Source organism: Populus trichocarpa, chromosome 1 (assembly GCF_000002775.5).
Source record: "Populus trichocarpa isolate Nisqually-1 chromosome 1, P.trichocarpa_v4.1, whole genome shotgun sequence".
Lineage (NCBI taxonomy): Eukaryota > Viridiplantae > Streptophyta > Magnoliopsida > Malpighiales > Salicaceae > Populus > Populus trichocarpa.
This window is the reverse complement of record NC_037285.2, coordinates 38,026,149-38,044,412: the sequence shown is the minus strand read 5'-3', so window position 1 is coordinate 38,044,412 and position 18,264 is coordinate 38,026,149. Positions and strand designations below refer to the sequence as shown.

The window sequence follows — 18,264 nt, the reverse complement described above, 5'->3', positions numbered from 1 at the left end:
CAAAGAATTTGATCTGCAATTCATGATAATGACCCATTAGTACACATTGATGAACTCCTCTTACACCGCCATCTCCAGTATCTACAAATGCTATAATGAATAAGTAAAACTAGACATTGAAGCTCTATGTGATCGTACAAAAGCCTTAAGAAATCTATTTTGAAAAAGAAATAATAAGTCTCTGAATCGATTTCCTAGCATATATTTTTTAAGAAGAAAAGTTATTGATACGTTCATTTTTAAAAGGAAAATGACTTTATCGAAATTTTAACTAACAAATAATTTCATCTTTTGAATTTTTTTTCCAAAAAAATTCAATTTATTTTGTACTCTCTAAAATATCTTTTTAAATAAGAAATCTATATTTAATACTAATTACCCTACCTTCCATGAGAGAACTCACTAGATTGGGGTCTGTTGGTATTTACTATGTTGAGTTGTTTTTATTATTATTATTATTATTAATGTGGGTGTCCAACCAGCTTGCGTATACCTCGACTAATCTCACGAGTTCTGATATTAACAACCATGTAAGCTTTAGTTACCTTAAAATTTATATAACTCAAACTAGTGACGTGTAGGGAGTAAACTTAGAGCTACTATATTATGTTGTTTTTATTGTGTTATGCAGCACTATATTGTTTAGAGTTGTGCTACACTACGGTAGGTCTTTTAGTATTGTTTTGCAGGGTAAAAGTCGTGTTGGTAACTAGTTATAGTTATTGTGTTGTGATTGTAAATATTTAGAATAGCTAAATAGTAATTGGTTAAATTCTATAAAATGATAAATAAGGACAGTAGCATATTAAAAATATTTTAATATAAATATTTTATTTATATTAAATTACAGGAAAAAATTACCTCAAACATTCTATGTTTTGAGCATGGTAACACTTTCCCTCAATATTTAAAAAAAAAATAACATTTTTGTTTATATAGTTGATTTCAATCTACATACTAAGCGCAAGAATTTTACGAACTCAGTTAATAAAAAAATATTATTTCCTCTCCTTTTGTTTATATAGTTGTTACACACGTGCGTCATTTCAGAAGGCTTGATTGGTCAATGCATGAGCCACACGCGTGCCACGTGGTCTAGTAAGATATTCCAAATAATAGTAAGAAATAAATAATTAAAAAGGAAATATAAGGAAATAATTTATGCGTTCGAATTTATAATTAGATGTCATCCAATTTTGTTTAGATGTAATATAATAATTTAAGATGGGTCAACAATCAAAGCTTATTGAGTAAGGGTGACGGCCTACTAACCAAATTAAATGGGCCAAAGACCAATCCAATAGTTATCATCCTCATGGGCCCAGCAGACCAACACACCATCACCACAGCGTCTCCAACAAACCACTGCCCAAAACAGCTGCTCTCTCCCCCCCTCTCCAGCACAACCCCTTGCCACAGCGCCAACACGCCGAGAAAGCCAGTCCTTCACCACACCAAGACCCAACAGCAGCAACGAGCAACTGTCCAGTAACTCAGCAGCCTCCACAACCATACACAACCCGGAAATACTCAACATAGTCCACACGCGCCTCCAACCCGCCGCCCGTGTACCACACTGCCCACCCTGGTTCCAGCGTATCCCGAAGGGTATTTCTTCCCCATGCGCATTTTACAGCTTATTTCGCATATTATATATATATATATATGTTTGTATTCATAATTGAAGTGTTGGGGTTAAAGACCGGAGGTATGATGCCTCCGGAGAATATTTGAGGTGAAATAAGGATGATATTGTTTGAATGGTTTATCCAAGACGTATCGGTGTGGTTTTGTTTTGTTGCGAATATGCATGTTTCGGTGTGATTTTGTGTTTCTTGCGAATATGCATGCTCTAGGCTACGAGAGCCCGATGCAGAACTTTTGAACCACACTATCAATTTCCTTCTTTTTCATGCCTACACCACCCGCGAACCATAAAAGCTTCCACACTTGCTAAAACCCTCTCCCTCGTCATCTATTTTCGGAGCACACCAAACTACTCCTTTCTTTAATTACATTAGTTAACTGATTGACAGGAGATAGCAATGAGGGAATTAGTGACGGTTCAAGTTGGAGGTTTTGCAAATTTTGTAGGCTCTCATTTCTGGAACTTCCAGGTAATCTACCTTCCTTCTTCTTCTTCTTTTCCTTCAACTAAAGTTTATTTTTTAGTTTACGATGCTTAATCGTTTTTTTTATGTTAAAAAGGATGAGTTGCTTGGATTAGCTGGGGATCCTGACAGTGATCCAGTTTTCAAAAACCAAAGTCAGTACCTCAATATGGACACTCTCTACCGCACTGGCGAAACAAACCAAGTAATTTTTTTTCCATATAATTTCTTCTATTTTTTGCAAATTTGTGCCATTTAAATTGGTTATAGAAATATATTGGTAATGGTATTATTGCGTAAAAATGTGCAGGGTGTTCAGACTTATACTCCTCGCTTACTTTCAATAGACTACCAAGGTACTTCTTAATTTTTGTTCAAAATTAACAAGTAGTAGTGGTAGTAAATTTTCCTTACCGACATTTCACTAGTGCAGTGCAGAGTTCTTTAGTGTAGATAGTTTATACAGTTAGGATCTGAAGTATATATATCCTTTGCGTGTTTGGGTAAGTGTTTGTTTATTGTGACTCTAATTAACAAAGAAGCTTCTGTCATCAGGTCTGATTAATTGGTATTGAGCAAAATTTATTTAGCTGGATTCTTTGACATTGCAGGGTCTCTTGGATCTATGAGTTCACGTGGTACGTTGTATAACGAGAGCTCATCAGCACCTTCAAATGTCTGCACATGGTGAGACTTGTAATGTTTGATTTACAAATTAAGAATAAAATGCGTTGTCTTATAATTCTGCGTCTCTAATTAAAGACTAAATTTTTAATAATAATATGTTTATGTTTTGGCTAGATGGCTTTGTTGGTGATTCTGTCTTGTTTATTTTCTTTAGAAGTGGCACCTACGGCTTCAGTCTAAAACTTTATAATAAAAGTGACGTTATCAAATTTGCATTATGTTCAACTAGGATGTCTGTCATGGGAATTTTTATTAACCACTGTTCGTTCTGTACTGTGAATTGTTTGTTAACAAGTTGAGTTGGTAATCAAATGAGATTGCATAACTTTATTTCCATTATGATCTCTTTGTGCAGTGACCATCACTCAAATGCAAGTGAAGTGAACTTCAAAATTCTGATTGGTATTAACATGCTTATATTTTATGCACCGTTTACTCTCAGTCCTACTGGAATGAGAAATGCATTCTTTGTCTTATCATCAGGTTTGTTGAAGATTAAGATTCAAAATGATTATTTCATCATAAAGATCCTTTCAAGTAGAATATAGATCTACTGTCCCTCAATTAGGAGCTAGTTTGAAACGATGGATTAAGTACTTTTAAGAAATGTATTGAAGCTAGTTCAGATGCTCCTTTGCTGTTTTTTATAATTGAAGTTGCATCACCTTTAGGGTTTCTCCTTCTTTCTTTCTCCTTCTTTATTCCCCCCCCCCCTCCTTAAGTTTATGGTTCTTAACACTTGTCAGAAGAGGGGCTAAAATTTTAGTTAGTTGTTGTCGGAAAACTTTTAAATTTTGGAAAAACTACGTGAATTGCCAAGCCATTTATTGCCTGTGATTTCTACTGTGAGAGTTTTAGAACATTTGTTTATCTAAGGATATCATGCAGGACTAGTAATGTTTCAACTCATGCATCTGAGCCTTTAAAGAAGAATTTGTTCTTGCAAAGTTTGTACGAGGAAGAGCTGGAGAACTTGAGGCTCTCAAAAGGTATAAGCAATGGGAAGAATGATAATCCAAGAGAAATACAAAATCAGGACATAGTTGATTGTTTAGAAAGTGATGTCCAGTATTGGACAGATTTCTCAAAAGTACACTACCATCCCCAAAGTTTATACGAGTTAAATGGATTATGGATGAATAATGTGGAATTTGACAATTATGGAATTGGAAGGGATATTTTTTCTGGGGGTCTACGAGGAGAAGAAATAAGTGAGAGGCTTCGGTTTTTCATAGAAGAGTGCGACCACATTCAGGTAAATTTCCTTGCAAGGAGTTTTGATCTGTATTATGTTCTTCAATTCCATCTGAACTTAAAAGTATTCTTTGTTTTTCTTACATTATTTTTGAAAAAAAAATGATTTTAACGTAGTTTATTGTCCTGGCTCTCGAGAAGTTTGGGATGCTTGCTGAGTCTTCCAAAGCCTCCGCTTAAACATTAACACTGCCATACGAGTTTTGATTTGATTTATGTCACTGTGCCTTGATGCTAAATCTTTGTTTATCTTAACAGGGATTTCAATTCATTGTTGATGACTCAGGAGGTTTCTCTGCTATAGCTGCAGACTTTTTGGAGAGTATTGCAGATGAATATACAAATACACCAGTTTTACTTTATACTGTGAGGGGTCCTGGTTCTCACATGAACCTGACTAGCCAAAAACAAAGACTTTCCAGGAGCATTCACGATGCACTTTCTTTTTCAAGACTGTCATCCTTCTGTAAATTGATTGTGCCAGTTGGTTTACCCTTGCTAAGTACAAGTAAGCATAATTGTATTTACATATTCTCTTGACATTATCTATATGTGATGCTCTGTTTTGGTTTCTTTTTGATGCTTTGTTTTATATCTTGAATCTGAAGAATTATCTTTTTGAGTTATTTACTTCTGTTTTTCTGTTTTTTGGGTAATCTACTCTTGATGTTGAAGGTAAAGCTTCCATGCACCTTTGCATTAAAGATGAGATGCCTTACCACAGCAGTGCAGTGTATGCCACTGCTCTCCACTCTATTAGTGTCCCTTTCCGAATTGAGCCACTTGGACCTGCAAATTCGCATAATTTTTCTGGCGCTGTGGATGTTAATGGAGTTATACAAATGTTAGCAGGGCAAGCTAGGCAAAATATGGTGACTATTCTCGATGTTGCAATGCCAGCACCTCCTATTTCTGGTATTTTTCAAGTTTTTTTTTTTTTTTTCATCTCATGTCCTTATTTCTGTCAATGAGTTTGGTTAATTGTTGAAGATTATAAAATCCAGGGAAACATGTTGAGCACTCTTTACTGAGGAATTTGCAGCCATTAACACCAGAGATTGCAGAAGACGTGGAGGATATGCAAGCAGTGGAGTTTATGACTGTGCATGGAGCTCTTCGATCCGGTACTATTTGTAATCTGAACATGCATCAAAACTAATATTGTCTTAATTTGTTACTTAAATGGCTTTGTTTCCAACCTTATGTCAGGTCTTACAAAATTTTCCTTTTGCAATCTTTGGGCTTCATATCTGCATTGTTAACTTCTACTTCATGGACATCATAAAGTCGAAGTGTAACTTCTAATTGTTAAAGAGTTGATAGTAGTAGTTTTTCTATGCATTTGTGAACATCCATTGAGAAAATAGAGGCTAGAGAAAATCATAGCTTTCCTGTTCTTTCTTGTAATAGTTTCTCTTGCAATCTTCATGGAAAAGTGTTTTTATTAATTTTGGTTCTCTTTCCTATCTGCTTCTTAACAAGGATCCTGTATCTGTATATATGCTCTTACTTCACTGTGTTTGTTCTGCAGGAGGTCACCATGCTTTCATTTCTGAAGTAACGGATTCAGTTAATGCTGCTTATGAAAATTCCTCATCAAGACCAAAATTCTGTCATTTATCAGTCTCCAGTTGCCCACTTCCAATACCATTGCCATTTCCTAAAATCTTTTGTAACCTTGTTGGCCAACACGGTGAGCTCTTGAGCAGCCCGGTTCCAGGTTGTTCATCAAGGGGATCACTTGATGTCCACTCCATCCCCATGGCAGCTAGACTGCGCTCAAGCACAGCTGTCTTGCCATTTTTGGAGAGTAGGTTGGCAAATCTCCGCAGACTTGGAATTCAGCAAGGAGCCCCTGGGACCGAGTTAGTTAGAAGCTGGGGGTTTGGGAAGGATGAATTAGAAGACATGGAAGAGACCCTATCTAAAATGGTCACAACACTCGATGACCGTGCTCAATTATCTGACTCGGATTAGGTTGTTTTCTTAAGAGTGTAACCAGAACGTGTTTGTTTCTTCATTACCCTCTTCTTGTTCCCCCCTCCCCATTGTAAAGTGATATTTTTATCAGTTTTTGTCTGGAAGAGATGAGTGACTACAGATGCAGAAAACAATCATATACGTGTTTCCATTATCTTGAGATAATTGATGCAAGTTCTAAGTTAAGAAAACCAGAATATCTAGATTGAAGAAAACTATCTCCTCGGAGACAGATTCCATCTGCCTCTGGATGCGTTTCATGTTTATATTTTACTGTTGTGTTTCCTGGGTTTCTAATTTTTCGTTTTATGTTTAGATGTTTTGTATTATTACTAGGGTAATGGGTCTGTGTTTCTCTGCTGGTTATACACATTTTTTTCTAAACATAAAAGAAATAATGTGTTATTAATGTAGTTTTTATTTATAAGTCTTGAAAAGTAATTTTTTTTTTTAAATTGAGATGAGATTTTTTCTTGATAGGGTTAATTCTAGCTAACTTACTAGACTAACAACTTGAGCCATTCTAATATTAGGAAATAATTTAATTATATGATAATAAAATATAGAATATTAGAGAAACAATCGGATAAAATATAATTATGGGTTGTAAAATGAATTTCTAATATTATAAAAAGTAAAATAAAAATTGAATGTTAACATCTAAAATATATTCTTAATTAATTTAAGGATTTAATATATCTTAAATTTATTAATTAAAAAAAGTAGATTATGCGCATGAGCATGACTTGAATTAAGAAGTCGAAGAACGTTTAGGCCTTGAAGCCCAAGCTCATGCCTGGGTTTCTTTCTTCTATTTTTTTTATTCCGGCTTTTTTTTTTAATTAAACTAGAGACAGATTGTTCCGTTTTGTTCTGTTTTTTGAATTGGTATGAAATGTTTCGGTCATTTCGGACGAAACGGAACAGAATTGACAACCTTGCTCCCTCCCCCCCTTCTAAAAAAAACAAAAAATCAATATAAATCATCATAAACCCCAAAATATCCCAAAATCACTTAAAAAAAATCAATCAAATCTTAAAAATCAAAACCAAACCTGATCAAACCTTCCTGTCAATTTTAAAGGAAAAACCAGGACCTTTGAACTTCCCTTGGTTCTTTGACACAAAACTTGGTCATTTTGGTTCTAAAATCTTGACAACAAACCTTTTTCTCTTTTTTTGGATTTTGGCTACTTGTTCTTTCTTCTCTCAAATCTAGGAATTGAAAAATGAACAAAATAAATTTTTGGACCTAAATGAAAATTATTGATGATTTCGAGTGAGTCGTGTATTTTCTTTGTGTTTTAATTTTTAATTTTCTATCTTTTAATTTGATAATTTTCCATAATTCCAAGCCTAATTTTATCTAATTAAACTATAAAAGGACTCAATTCCAAGAGAAAAAAAAACTTGAGGTGCTTCATTTTTCATATTAATAGTGAAGCATCTGAAAACCCCTAGATCTTTTAGTATATACTAGTTAGTTGGCCTGCAATTTGTCACAAGCCAAGCAATCTTTTTAACACAAATAAATTATTCATTTGTTTAATTTTAAATTGGTCATGTTTTTTTATTGTGTTATACTCTTTAGTCTATTGTCTTATAATTATGACTTTCTATAATTAATTATAAGCAATTGGACATTAACTTGATCATAAAATGAAGTGATTAAAGAGAAAAAAAAGTTTGATGATAAAAAAAAATATAGCGTTGTGCGAATTCACGATGCTTAATATCCAGGTGCAAGACCTAACATTCTATCATCAATTCTTTTAATGTTATATAGGAATGAGGCTTTCTTTCCCTTCGCTAATAGAGGAATTGTCCATGGAAGTAGAAAAATGTGGAATTTTATGGTGCTCAGGGAGTAACTAGTGACAGCTTATTAAACATACGAATACAAGTAGAAGAGATAAATCTTAAATGGAAATATTCTTATTATTTTTTGTAGGTTATGAATTTTATTTTCTCTCATTTTCTAATATTCATCTATTTCTTCAAAATGAGTCCAGGAAGTAACTAATTAAATGTCACTAATTACTTCCTTTGCTTTATAAAGTTTTCCTGAAAAATGTTGCAAAATATGTAATCATTTTTTTTTTATTTTTTTCATATTTTTTATTTTAAAAATAAAAACTTATATGTCGACTATGTAAAAATACTAGTTGTTTAGGACCAAATAGAGAAAGAAAGGCTAAAATCAATAAATAACAATAATATCAACTAGGTTTAGAAAGAGTTCAGATTAAATAGAAAAGATATGAATCAATTGACAACAACAACAGGAGTTTCCTAAGTAACCAAAATATCCAAACCTATTTAGAGTATGAGTCTTTAATGGAACAAATTGATATTTACATAATAAGTTAGGATTCATGTAATTACCATAAAAGGGATGCACAACAAGTTAGAATTTAGTTTATATTAGGATTCATCATGTAATTTTCTTATTTGATATGAAAATTCTATATAATATTTGATTTAGGTATTTATATAAAACTCTAATATTATTGCACTATAAATAGATCATTTAGTTACTGAAAAAGATGACTAATGTCATATATGCAATTTATTTACAACTTCCTTGTAATTAAACTTTCATTATTATTTTACTTTGTTATTTTATTTACAAGCATTCCTTTACATTTCATTTTATGTTCTTTCCCTATACCTTTTACTTCCTTTACTTAATAGCATTACTATTAAAAATACATCGTTGACAATATACCTTTATTAGAGATCAAAATAGTAGACACCAACATTTTGTTTGATTTGTCTTATTAGAACAGTCTATGTTAAATAAGTCACAAGATGTTTGTTTCATCGTCTAATTTTCCACAACAATAAAGAATTACACTGGAAGAAAACTATAATGTCCCCATATAATATATTACTTTCCCACCTCTTTTAATGTTATTACGAGATGACATGTCCGTGCGTTGCTGCGGGCTTATAAAACAAATACACTTGATAGTGTTATAATTGTGAACCGGCGCTAGATAAGTAATAGAAATTAAAGGTATGATGGAGCAAATATTTCATGACGAAAAAAAAAGTTGTGTTGGTGATAAAAAACTTAGAGACTGAACAAAATGATTTGTAGCAATTTACAGTGTTTTGTGAGGAAAGATACAATGCTTTTGCCACATGATTTAGATTTTCAGTTAATAAAAAAATTAAAATTACAAAGCTAAATTCTCTACCAACTTAATATTAAAAAAAAAACCAACAAAGATAATTTTGGAAGGAAAAAAAACCCATGAGAAAAAACGTTGTAGCAATTGACAATGTTTTGTGATGAAAACTATAGCGCTTTTCCCAATAAAATAAAATAAAAAATAGTGTTTTGTGAGAAAAACTACAACGCTTTCCTCATATGATTTAGTTTTATTGTAATTATAATTCTTAACCAATATTAAAAAAAAATCGACAAAGATAATTTTGGAAAAAATCATAAAAAAATCACATAGGAAAACACTGCAACAATTCACAGTGTTAAAACAATTACAAAGCTAAATTCTTAATCAACTCAATATTAAAAAAAAAATCGACAGAAGGTAATTTTAGAAAAAAAAATAACAAAACAAACACAAAAAAAGGAAAACAAATCATGTTGGAAACACTGTAGCAATTCACAATGTTTTGTGATGAAAGCTACAGTGCTTCCCTACATGATTTAACCTTATTTGTAATGACTTGTAATTGTAATTCACAAACAACTCAATATTAAAAAAATATAATTTAAAAAGATAATTTAAAAAAAACCATGCGGAGAGACACTGTAGCAATCCACAATGTTTTATGAGCAAAGCTACAATATTTTCCCTACATGATTAAGCTTTATTACAAAGTTAAATTCTAACCAACTCAATATTAAAAAAATAAAATCGACGAAGATACTTTTGGAAAAAAATATCACAAAAAAAGAAAACACAAAAGAAACTGGAAAAAAACCATGTGAGGAAAAACTGTATCAATCCATAGTGTTTTGTGAGGAAAAACTTGTATTTACTTGTAATTGCAATTCTTAACCAGCTTAATATTTAAAAAATAAAATTGACAAAGATAATTTTAGGAAAAATCATTAAAAAAAACAGAAAAAAACCATGTGGGAAAAAACACTGTAGCAATCAACAGTAATTTTCAAAAAAAAGTTACAGTGTTTTCCTCATATATTGTAACTGTAATTTTTAACCAGCTCAATATTAAAAAATAAAATAAAAAAAGATAATTTCGGAGAAAAAAAACATACGGAGAAACACTGTAGCAATCAACAATGTTTTAAAGAAAAAAAATTACTAAACCAAATTTTCAACCAGCTCAATATTAAAAAAAATCGACAAATATAATTTTAAAAAATAAAGAAATAAAATAAAAAAACTATGTGGAAAAACATCGCAGCAATCCACAGTATTTTAAAGAAAAAAATTACAAACCAAAAATTTTAACCAGGTCAATATTTAAAAGGTAAAATCAACAAAAAATAAATTTGGAAAAAAAAATAAATGAAAAAAAAAAGAAAAAATAGGAAAGTTGAAAAAAAAATAATTTTGAAAAAAAAAAGAAAAAAAAAGGAGAAAAATCACTATGAATTACTGTTGTAATCCATAGTGTTTTGTGTGTGGAGAAACAATAATTCCCCCACACGGTTTAGAGTATGTTGTAATGTATATAAGCACCTGATATTATTATAATTATATCTCCGACATAACCCTACACTTTTTTCCTTTTTATGAGCTGAATGGCATGGTTAGGTGCCAAGTTCCATTAAGCACTAGTAGTCTTGCTTCTAAGAGGGCATCCTATTATTGGCTATTAAACTTGTCTAATACTAATATGAGGGCTATCTAGACAAACATGACTTGACTTGTGAAAATATCATTGTGATGGTTAATAAAACCATGCAGGTCACGATCGATCAAGATTCAAAATGAGTTGAGACATAATTAATTTTACACGCAAACATCTAGAAAGTAATTAGCAGGGTATCATGTCAGTTATTACAACTCACATGAGTTGTAGTTACTTTTAAATGTCTCTAAGCGTATCATTAAATTTTAGATTCATGGTAAATGTAGACTCGAGGTGGACACTAGACGACCATTATGTAAATACATGTCACTTTAATGTGGAAGATTCTTGTGCTTTTTTTTAACAAAAGAAAAACTAAGGATTAAGATATATGAAGTTTACTAGTGCTAGACATAAAATAAAATCCTAACAAAAAGAAGTAGTGTTGTCATTTTGACTTTAACAGATTATGCAGGAAAAAAAAGAGAGAGCCAAGGTGTTGCTACCTTGCCTCTCCCACACTTGGTTATCTTCTCTTCTCTTCTCTATGATTGTTGGCGTGAAGGATTGTGTGGAGGAGCTGATGGTTCTCTGTTTGACAGGCTGATTTGCTAGTATATTGGTGCAGCTTTGCTGGGATTGTGGTTGGGTTTGTATTCCTTTGTCTTTGAATGTTGCCCCATGAGTGGAAGAAGGAAGAGCTATGAAGGGAATTTCAATCTGATGAAGATATCGAGGCAGAAAGCACGGGTCAAGAGTATAAGTCCAAGGGTAAACTGTCTCCTTCTGATTTGAATTCTCTATATGTATGATAGTTTTTTTTTTTTTTAGGGTATAGGCAGTGGGGTGAGGTAAAGGGGAGGGGCTATTGGATTTGTTGCAGATCTTGACATTGATTTGAATGTGTAGAGATGTGGTTGTATTGGGTTACTTGATGATATTGAATATGTAATGTTAATACTAAAATTATAATAGAAATTAGGGGGGGGGGGGAAATAGAGGGATTTAAGAAAGCTTTAACAAATGGATTTAAAAACGGATTTTTTTTTATGATGCACGGCCAGTAACTAAATAATGGTATTTTATTAGTTACTCGTTGAAATTAACTTTTTTTTTTAAAAAAAACAGACACAAGTAAAAGAAAATAAAATCAATGACTCATAAAAAATAACTCTCAAAATATAATAAAAATATCTTTACTCAAGATTTCTATAAATATTATTAGTTACTCTCTAAATGCCATAAAATTTCTTCTGAGGTTTTTAATCTGTATTGAAAACAAAAAACGATAGAGAGGCTTGGAATTAACGTTGTGGGTGGTGTTTTTATATTTTTGGACATATTGATTTTCTGTTTGGGTTTGTCACAGGTGATATTGTCTGACCAGGATTAAAATGCACTAAATAAAATTTCCAATAAAATAATAAGCTAAACCTAATAATAGACTCAGATAAAGTCCAATACCATGAACCTGAACATGACAGGTTGGTCTGTCCCTTCATCGTCAAGGTCGCGTAGGTCCATACACGTGTCCCCACAACATCCTGTTCTCCATCTCAGTCAAGGGAGCATAATCAGAAATGAAACAAGCTTAAACTAAGGTAAATTTCGGCAGTAACACAGCATGATAAAAACATGATGTGAAGCAACTTCAAACATGCACTTGCTACAAATAGATGCATAAAATGTCAAATCCAAATCATTGAGCAAATCAATTATAGTCTTTTTATCTCTATTTTTTTATATGTTACAAGCAGCAGCTACTCTCAGTAATGATTCTGAAGCTGCACAGGCAACTCTAGAGTAGTTTATCCTAGGTGTAGGCGTGTAGGCCTGATATGTCCATGGGATGGGAAAAAAACAAAGAATAACAAAAGGTATAAGAATAACAAAAAATTCCGGTGAGTACACGCCCCATTCAAAATTTCCCCTCTTGATGTCTGACATTAGCATAGACCTGCATTGACCAGGAAATCCTTGGAGAAAATGAGATCATAATTGGCAACACGCGAATACAAACAAAAGATCTCAAGACACCTACCTTGCAAATACTATTTTCTGGAGTCATAAGATTCAGACACAATGTATCATCACGGCACACTGAAAGAACAAAGCAACAATAATTGGAACAACATAAGAAAATTAAGTTAACTAGCTTATCAAAAAGCTTATCAAAAAATAAACTTTTATCCTCAATAAATACATTCAGAAGGATGTCACTTAATGGCGTAAGAATATTTTATAACTAATGTAATGTAGACTGAAATGATCACCCATGAGAGTTGTTATAATTAGAATAATCATCCCAATTTTATCCTAGCTATAAATATGCAGTTTTTACAGTGAGGAATCTCATGCAGGATGACTGTCAAATGATGGACTAAACACCCCTGCATATAGCAACAATTTGTTTTCCACAAAATACCCTCATGGTGCATGCCAGATGCAACATGTATTCCATGTCCAGTTATTAAAAAAAAAAAAAAAGTGCTTTGATAACTTTCCTCGTTCTGAAAAAAGGGGAAAAAAAAATATTTAATTTCCTATTTGCAGACTAATTACTGACCTAACTTCATAGACATCTCCTTGATCTCTTTTTCCTTCACAATTACTAGCAGGTCTGATCGTACCCTCACGTGCCTTCTAGAGCTCTAACATCAAAAAGGGTGCTCTGAATCTGATATTGGTCAAATTACAATGCCATCAAACCAAACCTACAAAATATAGCAGCCATCAGTGACTTGCTTATTAGGGTCTAAAAGTAGTTTGAATGACAGACCTTCACCCCAAAATGTCCTCACTAGCCTTCAGAAACCAATCTTGCAGGTTGCTTTAATTCATAGACAGACCTCACTCCTTTACTTGTGTTAGAAACAACATTGAAGAAGCTTGACGACAAAAAATTACCCTCGTTTTTCATATTTCTTAGCGAACTCTTTTAGTAGCAATTGTTGCCGAAAAGCCAAATATTTATCTACACTAGTTCCAGCCCACTGCTGACAAAAGCTTTCATCAGTTGGAACAAATGAACTAAGAGGAAACGGCCCCTTCGGAGCTTTCTTTAAGGCAACCAAGAACCTATGGCGAGGGCGAATTCTCTGGTCTAAAGACAAGCTTAAGTACGTAGGGTATTTGGTCAAGGATTGCACCTCATTACGAAGTTCATTGATCAAATACTTGTACTTTGGCTTTAGATTGTCTTCCAGTGACAGAGACAATACCTGATAAGACAAGCAGCAGAATCATTAAACATTTACTAGAAATCATGAAAATGCATAAAATCAAATAACAAGCTTTTATAATGCACAATAATATATGATGAAAACCATTTTTATCTCTATATTTGTTTTGCATCATCCCTCCTTGACATGTGAAACCTACTTATAGTAAAAGCAAAGACAGCATTGAGTTCTCTAAAAATATGAAGATAAACATAACCATATAGAGAAAGCAATCCATTTTCTGTAGCAAACAACCAAAGCGTATCCAGCATAAGAAGAGAAAATATTTTTAATGAGGATACAAAAGGAATCTAAAAATATAAAGAAAAACATAGCCGTATCAAGAAACCAATCCATATTCTGTAGCAAACAGCCAAAGCATATCTAGCATAAGCAGAGAGAGAGTTTTTTTTAATGAGGATACAAAAGGAAGTAAATTAACCTGTGTAAGGCTGGTCAAGACTTTCAAGATGTCACCATTATGCATTCCGATACTCCTCAGGAAATTGATCCTTGGGATAAATCCATCATCAATGCTGTAATGAAGGAGCTGAGGATGTTTTGTTACCATCTTTACTACGCTATCCCTGGATGCTCCCAGCTCCCTGGATAGAAAAAGATAGCGAGTATTCCATGATACATCAATCCGCTGAACCAGGATTTGAGGGCTCAGCTGCACAACTTTTCCTATATTTTTTTCATCAATTCCAACCTCCTCAACCATATATCTAACTGTGGGTTTTAGAGAATTCTCAACACTATAAGAAAATAGAGATGGAGCAGCAGCAATTATCTGCCCTATTCTGGAATTTGGAATACCTAAACCAATCAAGAAAGCAGTATGAGACTTCAAATTACTCTCCACTGTATATTCTAGAATTTGCGGTTGCCTCAAAAGTATTCTTTTTATATCTCTGTGTTTGACGCCAATACTCTGCAGGTACTCCAACCTCTCCCGTGCAGAACATACATTTATTTGGAGTGATGGCATGTGCCTCTCATAGATTTGGATAAAGTGTGATTCCTTCAGCCCAAACGTGCTTAGGTAATCCAAAAGGGGGAGCCACTTTTCATCCAAATCTATTTCTTCAGATAGCTTTGGATATCTGTCCTCAGTAGATTTCCCTGTCATTAGCTGCAACCACAGAGAACATCTAAGCTTTTTTTGCACCATTAGTACAGTATACATGAAAATCTAAAATCTAACCATACCTTTCCTTGTCCATTAATGTCAGAGGAATCCGCTTCTTTTGTTCTAGTTTTAGTACCATAGAAGTTTCCAACCATACTCTTTTCCCGAGTGTTCTTGCTAGTTCTCGAATTGAATAATCTCTGGCCACCTGCAAGCACAATTTTTTCCTTCAGGCATTATCATCCCTTGAAAAATTCTCAAAGCCTTGGCAGAACATTAGAGCATACCTTCTCTGGTACTTGTTTTCTTCTGTGAATTAACTCTTTTCTTTCCATCGACTTCAAAATCCACAGGCTCTGCAAATTCATCCTGAATACACATTCAACAGAGAGATTAAAAGTAGCTAACAACTAATCTATGCAGTAGCCATTCAATAATATTTTCTTAATCATAACCAATTGTAAATAATATCACATCATCATTTGGTAAAAAATTTCTTACAGTGTGTCAAGGATTGATGGAAGTGGAAGGAAATCAAAATGAGGTGAAATAGACGGTCGTCAGGATTTTGGCATTTACTTTTATATCTATGAACGATTTCCTTGAAAGTATGCTTGGAATTTTCTAACATTTTTTCCCTTGAGAGGAAAAGGAACTCACATCACATACTGACAAGTATAAAATAGTAAAGTAAAAAAACAAGAAATTATTAATTTCAATTTAATCTTGCCAGGTAATTCACTTACAGAAAACCATCAGATTTATGACATTCACTAATAAAATCCACTAGATATCCATCTAATGGCTGATATTTTTTCGGTAAGCTTATTAATCCTTTTCTTTTCCTTACACCAACATATTTCTTCTTTCAAGATAAATACACAATTCAAATTGGAAAATTTAAGAAGAAAATGAACACATAAATACAAGCTTCACCAATATTCAACAATTTGGGAGTCTAAATTAGTTTTAAAAAACATTTGAAGACAAAAAACCAGGCAAAGAGAGAGACATGGCAAATAAAAGTTGAAGGGTAGCGAAGGAAGGGTAAAACAGAAACTCACATCCAGCAACCAATCATCGAGACCGATATCAGTATCATAGAGACTGAAGGTGTGGCCGTAGCGTGATTTTCGTTTAGGGTTGAGAATCTTGGCATTTGAATGGGTGGATAAAACCCTAACAGTCATACTGCCTTTTCTGCCATTTCTTCTTATTCTGCTCACTGATTCTACACTCCAGTAAGCATGAGAATGATGGGAAAGAGAAAGAGCAAGAGAGTGAGAGAGGAGATTAGGGTTTAATGGATAAACAGAACAAACTGCCATCTCTTTATGCTTACGCTTTTCAGGTTTTTGATAGCCAGAGAATGATAAATTTTCAGATAGAATATGATTGTGAGGGAATATGCCCTTAAACCCCCACCTCGCCTCTGATAATATAACCTCTTTTACTTGTTAACTAAATTAACGGGTGGTCTCGAAATATGCCAGCGGATGTTATATATTAAAATAATATTTTTAGAAAGATTATTTTTAATATTAATATAATAAAATATATAAAAATATTAGAAAACAATTATTTTTAAAAAAAATTGCATTTTCTTGAAATGTCATTTGAAATCTAATTCTAATCGGTGTATAAATCTTATTTGAATTGATTTAATTTGACTTAATTATTTTATAGGTTTAAAGACAATTCAAATAATAAAAAAATATATATAGTTTCACCTCAAATAAATATTTAAGACAAAAAAATTTAATAAATATTAAAACAACATCATGTTAAATTAATTCAGGTCAACTCGAGTTAACTTATCAATCTATACATTAAGTCATGAGATCATAATAATCTCATAGAAAATAAATTAAAACAAATTACAAAACTCAATTTTCAATAAACTCAATATTGAATGATAAAATTGAAAAATAATCAATTAAAAAGATGATCCAAAAAATAACATGAGTCAACCCGGTTTAATTTGTCAAACCCGCGACTCGGATCATGAGATTAGGACAACCCAATAAAAAGCAATTTGAAACAAATTATTAAGCTTAATTTTTAATTAACCTAATATTGAAAAATCAAATTGAAAAAAAATGATTAAAAAAAGTAAAAAATAATTCTAGTCAATCATGGTTAACATGTCAACCTCGTGACCTAAGTCATGAGATATGGATAATATCTAGAAAGCACAAATAAAAAAATATTATAAAACTTAATTTTCAATAAACTCAATATTGAATGATGAGATTGAAAAAAAAATCAATTAAAAAAATGATCTGAGTCAACCTGATTTAACCTGTCAAACCCACGAATCGAATCATGAGATTGGGCAACCAAATAGCAAGTAAATTGAAATAAATTATGAAGCTTAGTTTTTAATCAACTAAGTATTGAAAGATGAAATCGAAAAAAAAAACTAATTAAAAAAATTACTCGAGTCAATCGAGGTTCACATGCCAAACTCGTGGCCTAGATCATGAAATGTGGATAATCTCTAGAAAGCATACCAAAGTAAATTGCGAAGCTCAGTTCTTAATCAACTCAGTATTGAAAGATAAAATAAAAAAAAAAACTGATTAAAAAAAAATTACTCGAGTCAATCAGGGTTAACATGTCCTTTTAATTAATATTTTCTCCTTTCACATTATGTCCTTGTCCTTTTAATTAATATTTTCTTTTATTTTAAGTAATCTATAAAATTATAAATGTTTTTCAATTTTATCCCCTTCTAGTTTTTTAATCTTTCAAATTCGATTCTCATCATTTTGATTATTATTTTTTTGTTTGGGATCATTTTTTAGATTTTCTTTACAATTTCATCCTCTGGTTTTTTTTTCTATCAATTTTTATCTCCATTCTTTTTATTGCTATATTTTTTGCTTTGACAAATTTTTTACATTGATATTTTTTTCATAATTTCATCATTCAAAATTAAGTTGTTTAGGAATTAAGCTTTTTTATTGAACTCAGGTCTAGGATTTCACAAGTTGCAAGTTTTTAGAGATAAGACCAGGTTTAAAAGGTGTGTCCGGGTTTGCTTTTTTTTTTTTTTCCTTTTCTCAAGTTGATGTTTTTAATTTTT

The 18,264-nt window shown here is 32.3% G+C and overlaps 2 protein-coding genes across 11 annotated transcripts; one reads left to right on the top strand and one right to left on the bottom strand.

The window, feature by feature from the left end:
• The first annotated feature begins 1,333 nt into the window (after positions 1-1,333).
• On the top strand, positions 1,334-6,298 carry LOC7487531 (uncharacterized). 2 transcript variants are annotated; one of them, XM_052450000.1, is made up of 10 exons: positions 1,334-1,561; positions 2,035-2,117; positions 2,209-2,316; positions 2,422-2,467; positions 2,723-2,798; positions 3,687-4,053; positions 4,311-4,560; positions 4,728-4,967; positions 5,057-5,176; positions 5,584-6,298. In XM_052450000.1, the coding sequence occupies exons 2-10, from the start codon at positions 2,046-2,048 to the stop codon at positions 6,027-6,029; spliced, it is 1,725 nt and encodes a 574-aa protein (XP_052305960.1). In that variant the 5' UTR covers positions 1,334-1,561; positions 2,035-2,045; the 3' UTR covers positions 6,030-6,298. The 2 variants fall into 2 exon arrangements, with proteins under 2 accessions (XP_052305960.1, XP_002300359.3); XM_002300323.4 differs by having other exon boundaries at positions 1,334-1,608; positions 2,037-2,117.
• Positions 6,299-12,464: 6,166 nt separating this feature from the next.
• LOC7485086 (transcription termination factor MTERF9, chloroplastic) lies at positions 12,465-16,613 on the bottom strand. 9 transcript variants are annotated; one of them, XR_008057823.1, is made up of 8 exons: positions 16,241-16,612; positions 15,464-15,545; positions 15,257-15,384; positions 14,487-15,179; positions 13,731-14,044; positions 13,390-13,537; positions 12,865-12,923; positions 12,465-12,780 (listed from the first exon to the last, which is right to left on the bottom strand). XR_008057823.1 is itself a non-coding variant. In XM_024593714.2 (7 exons), exons 1-6 carry the CDS (start codon positions 16,502-16,504, stop codon positions 12,897-12,899), a joined length of 1,266 nt encoding a protein of 421 aa, XP_024449482.2. In that variant the 5' UTR covers positions 16,505-16,613; the 3' UTR covers positions 12,465-12,780; positions 12,865-12,896. The 9 variants fall into 9 exon arrangements, 4 of the variants coding, with proteins under 4 accessions (XP_024449482.2, XP_024449480.2, XP_006369993.3 ...); XR_008057826.1 differs by having other exon boundaries at positions 13,603-14,044; positions 16,241-16,611; XR_008057831.1 differs by lacking the exon at positions 13,390-13,537 and having other exon boundaries at positions 13,603-14,044.
• Positions 16,614-18,264: the final 1,651 nt, after the last annotated feature.

What these genes read in the sequence shown, in the direction of transcription:
- LOC7485086 (XM_024593711.2), bottom strand. Translation starts at nt 16,504, where the DNA reads ATGGCAGTTTGTTCTGTTTATCCATTAAACCCTAATCTCCTCTCTCAC. An exon ending in TCGATGATTGGTTGCTGGAT is followed by an intron (nt 15,546 to 16,240) that starts GTGAGTTTCTGT and finishes ATGTGTATTCAG; the next exon opens with GATGAATTTGCAGAGCCTGT. An exon ending in TCTTGACCAGCCTTACACAG is followed by an intron (nt 14,045 to 14,486) that starts GTTAATTTACTT and finishes TTGTCTTATCAG; the next exon opens with GTATTGTCTCTGTCACTGGA.
- LOC7487531 (XM_052450000.1), top strand. Translation starts at nt 2,046, where the DNA reads ATGAGGGAATTAGTGACGGTTCAAGTTGGAGGTTTTGCAAATTTTGTA. An exon ending in AAGAGTGCGACCACATTCAG is followed by an intron (nt 4,054 to 4,310) that starts GTAAATTTCCTT and finishes TTATCTTAACAG; the next exon opens with GGATTTCAATTCATTGTTGA. An exon ending in TTTACCCTTGCTAAGTACAA is followed by an intron (nt 4,561 to 4,727) that starts GTAAGCATAATT and finishes TTGATGTTGAAG; the next exon opens with GTAAAGCTTCCATGCACCTT.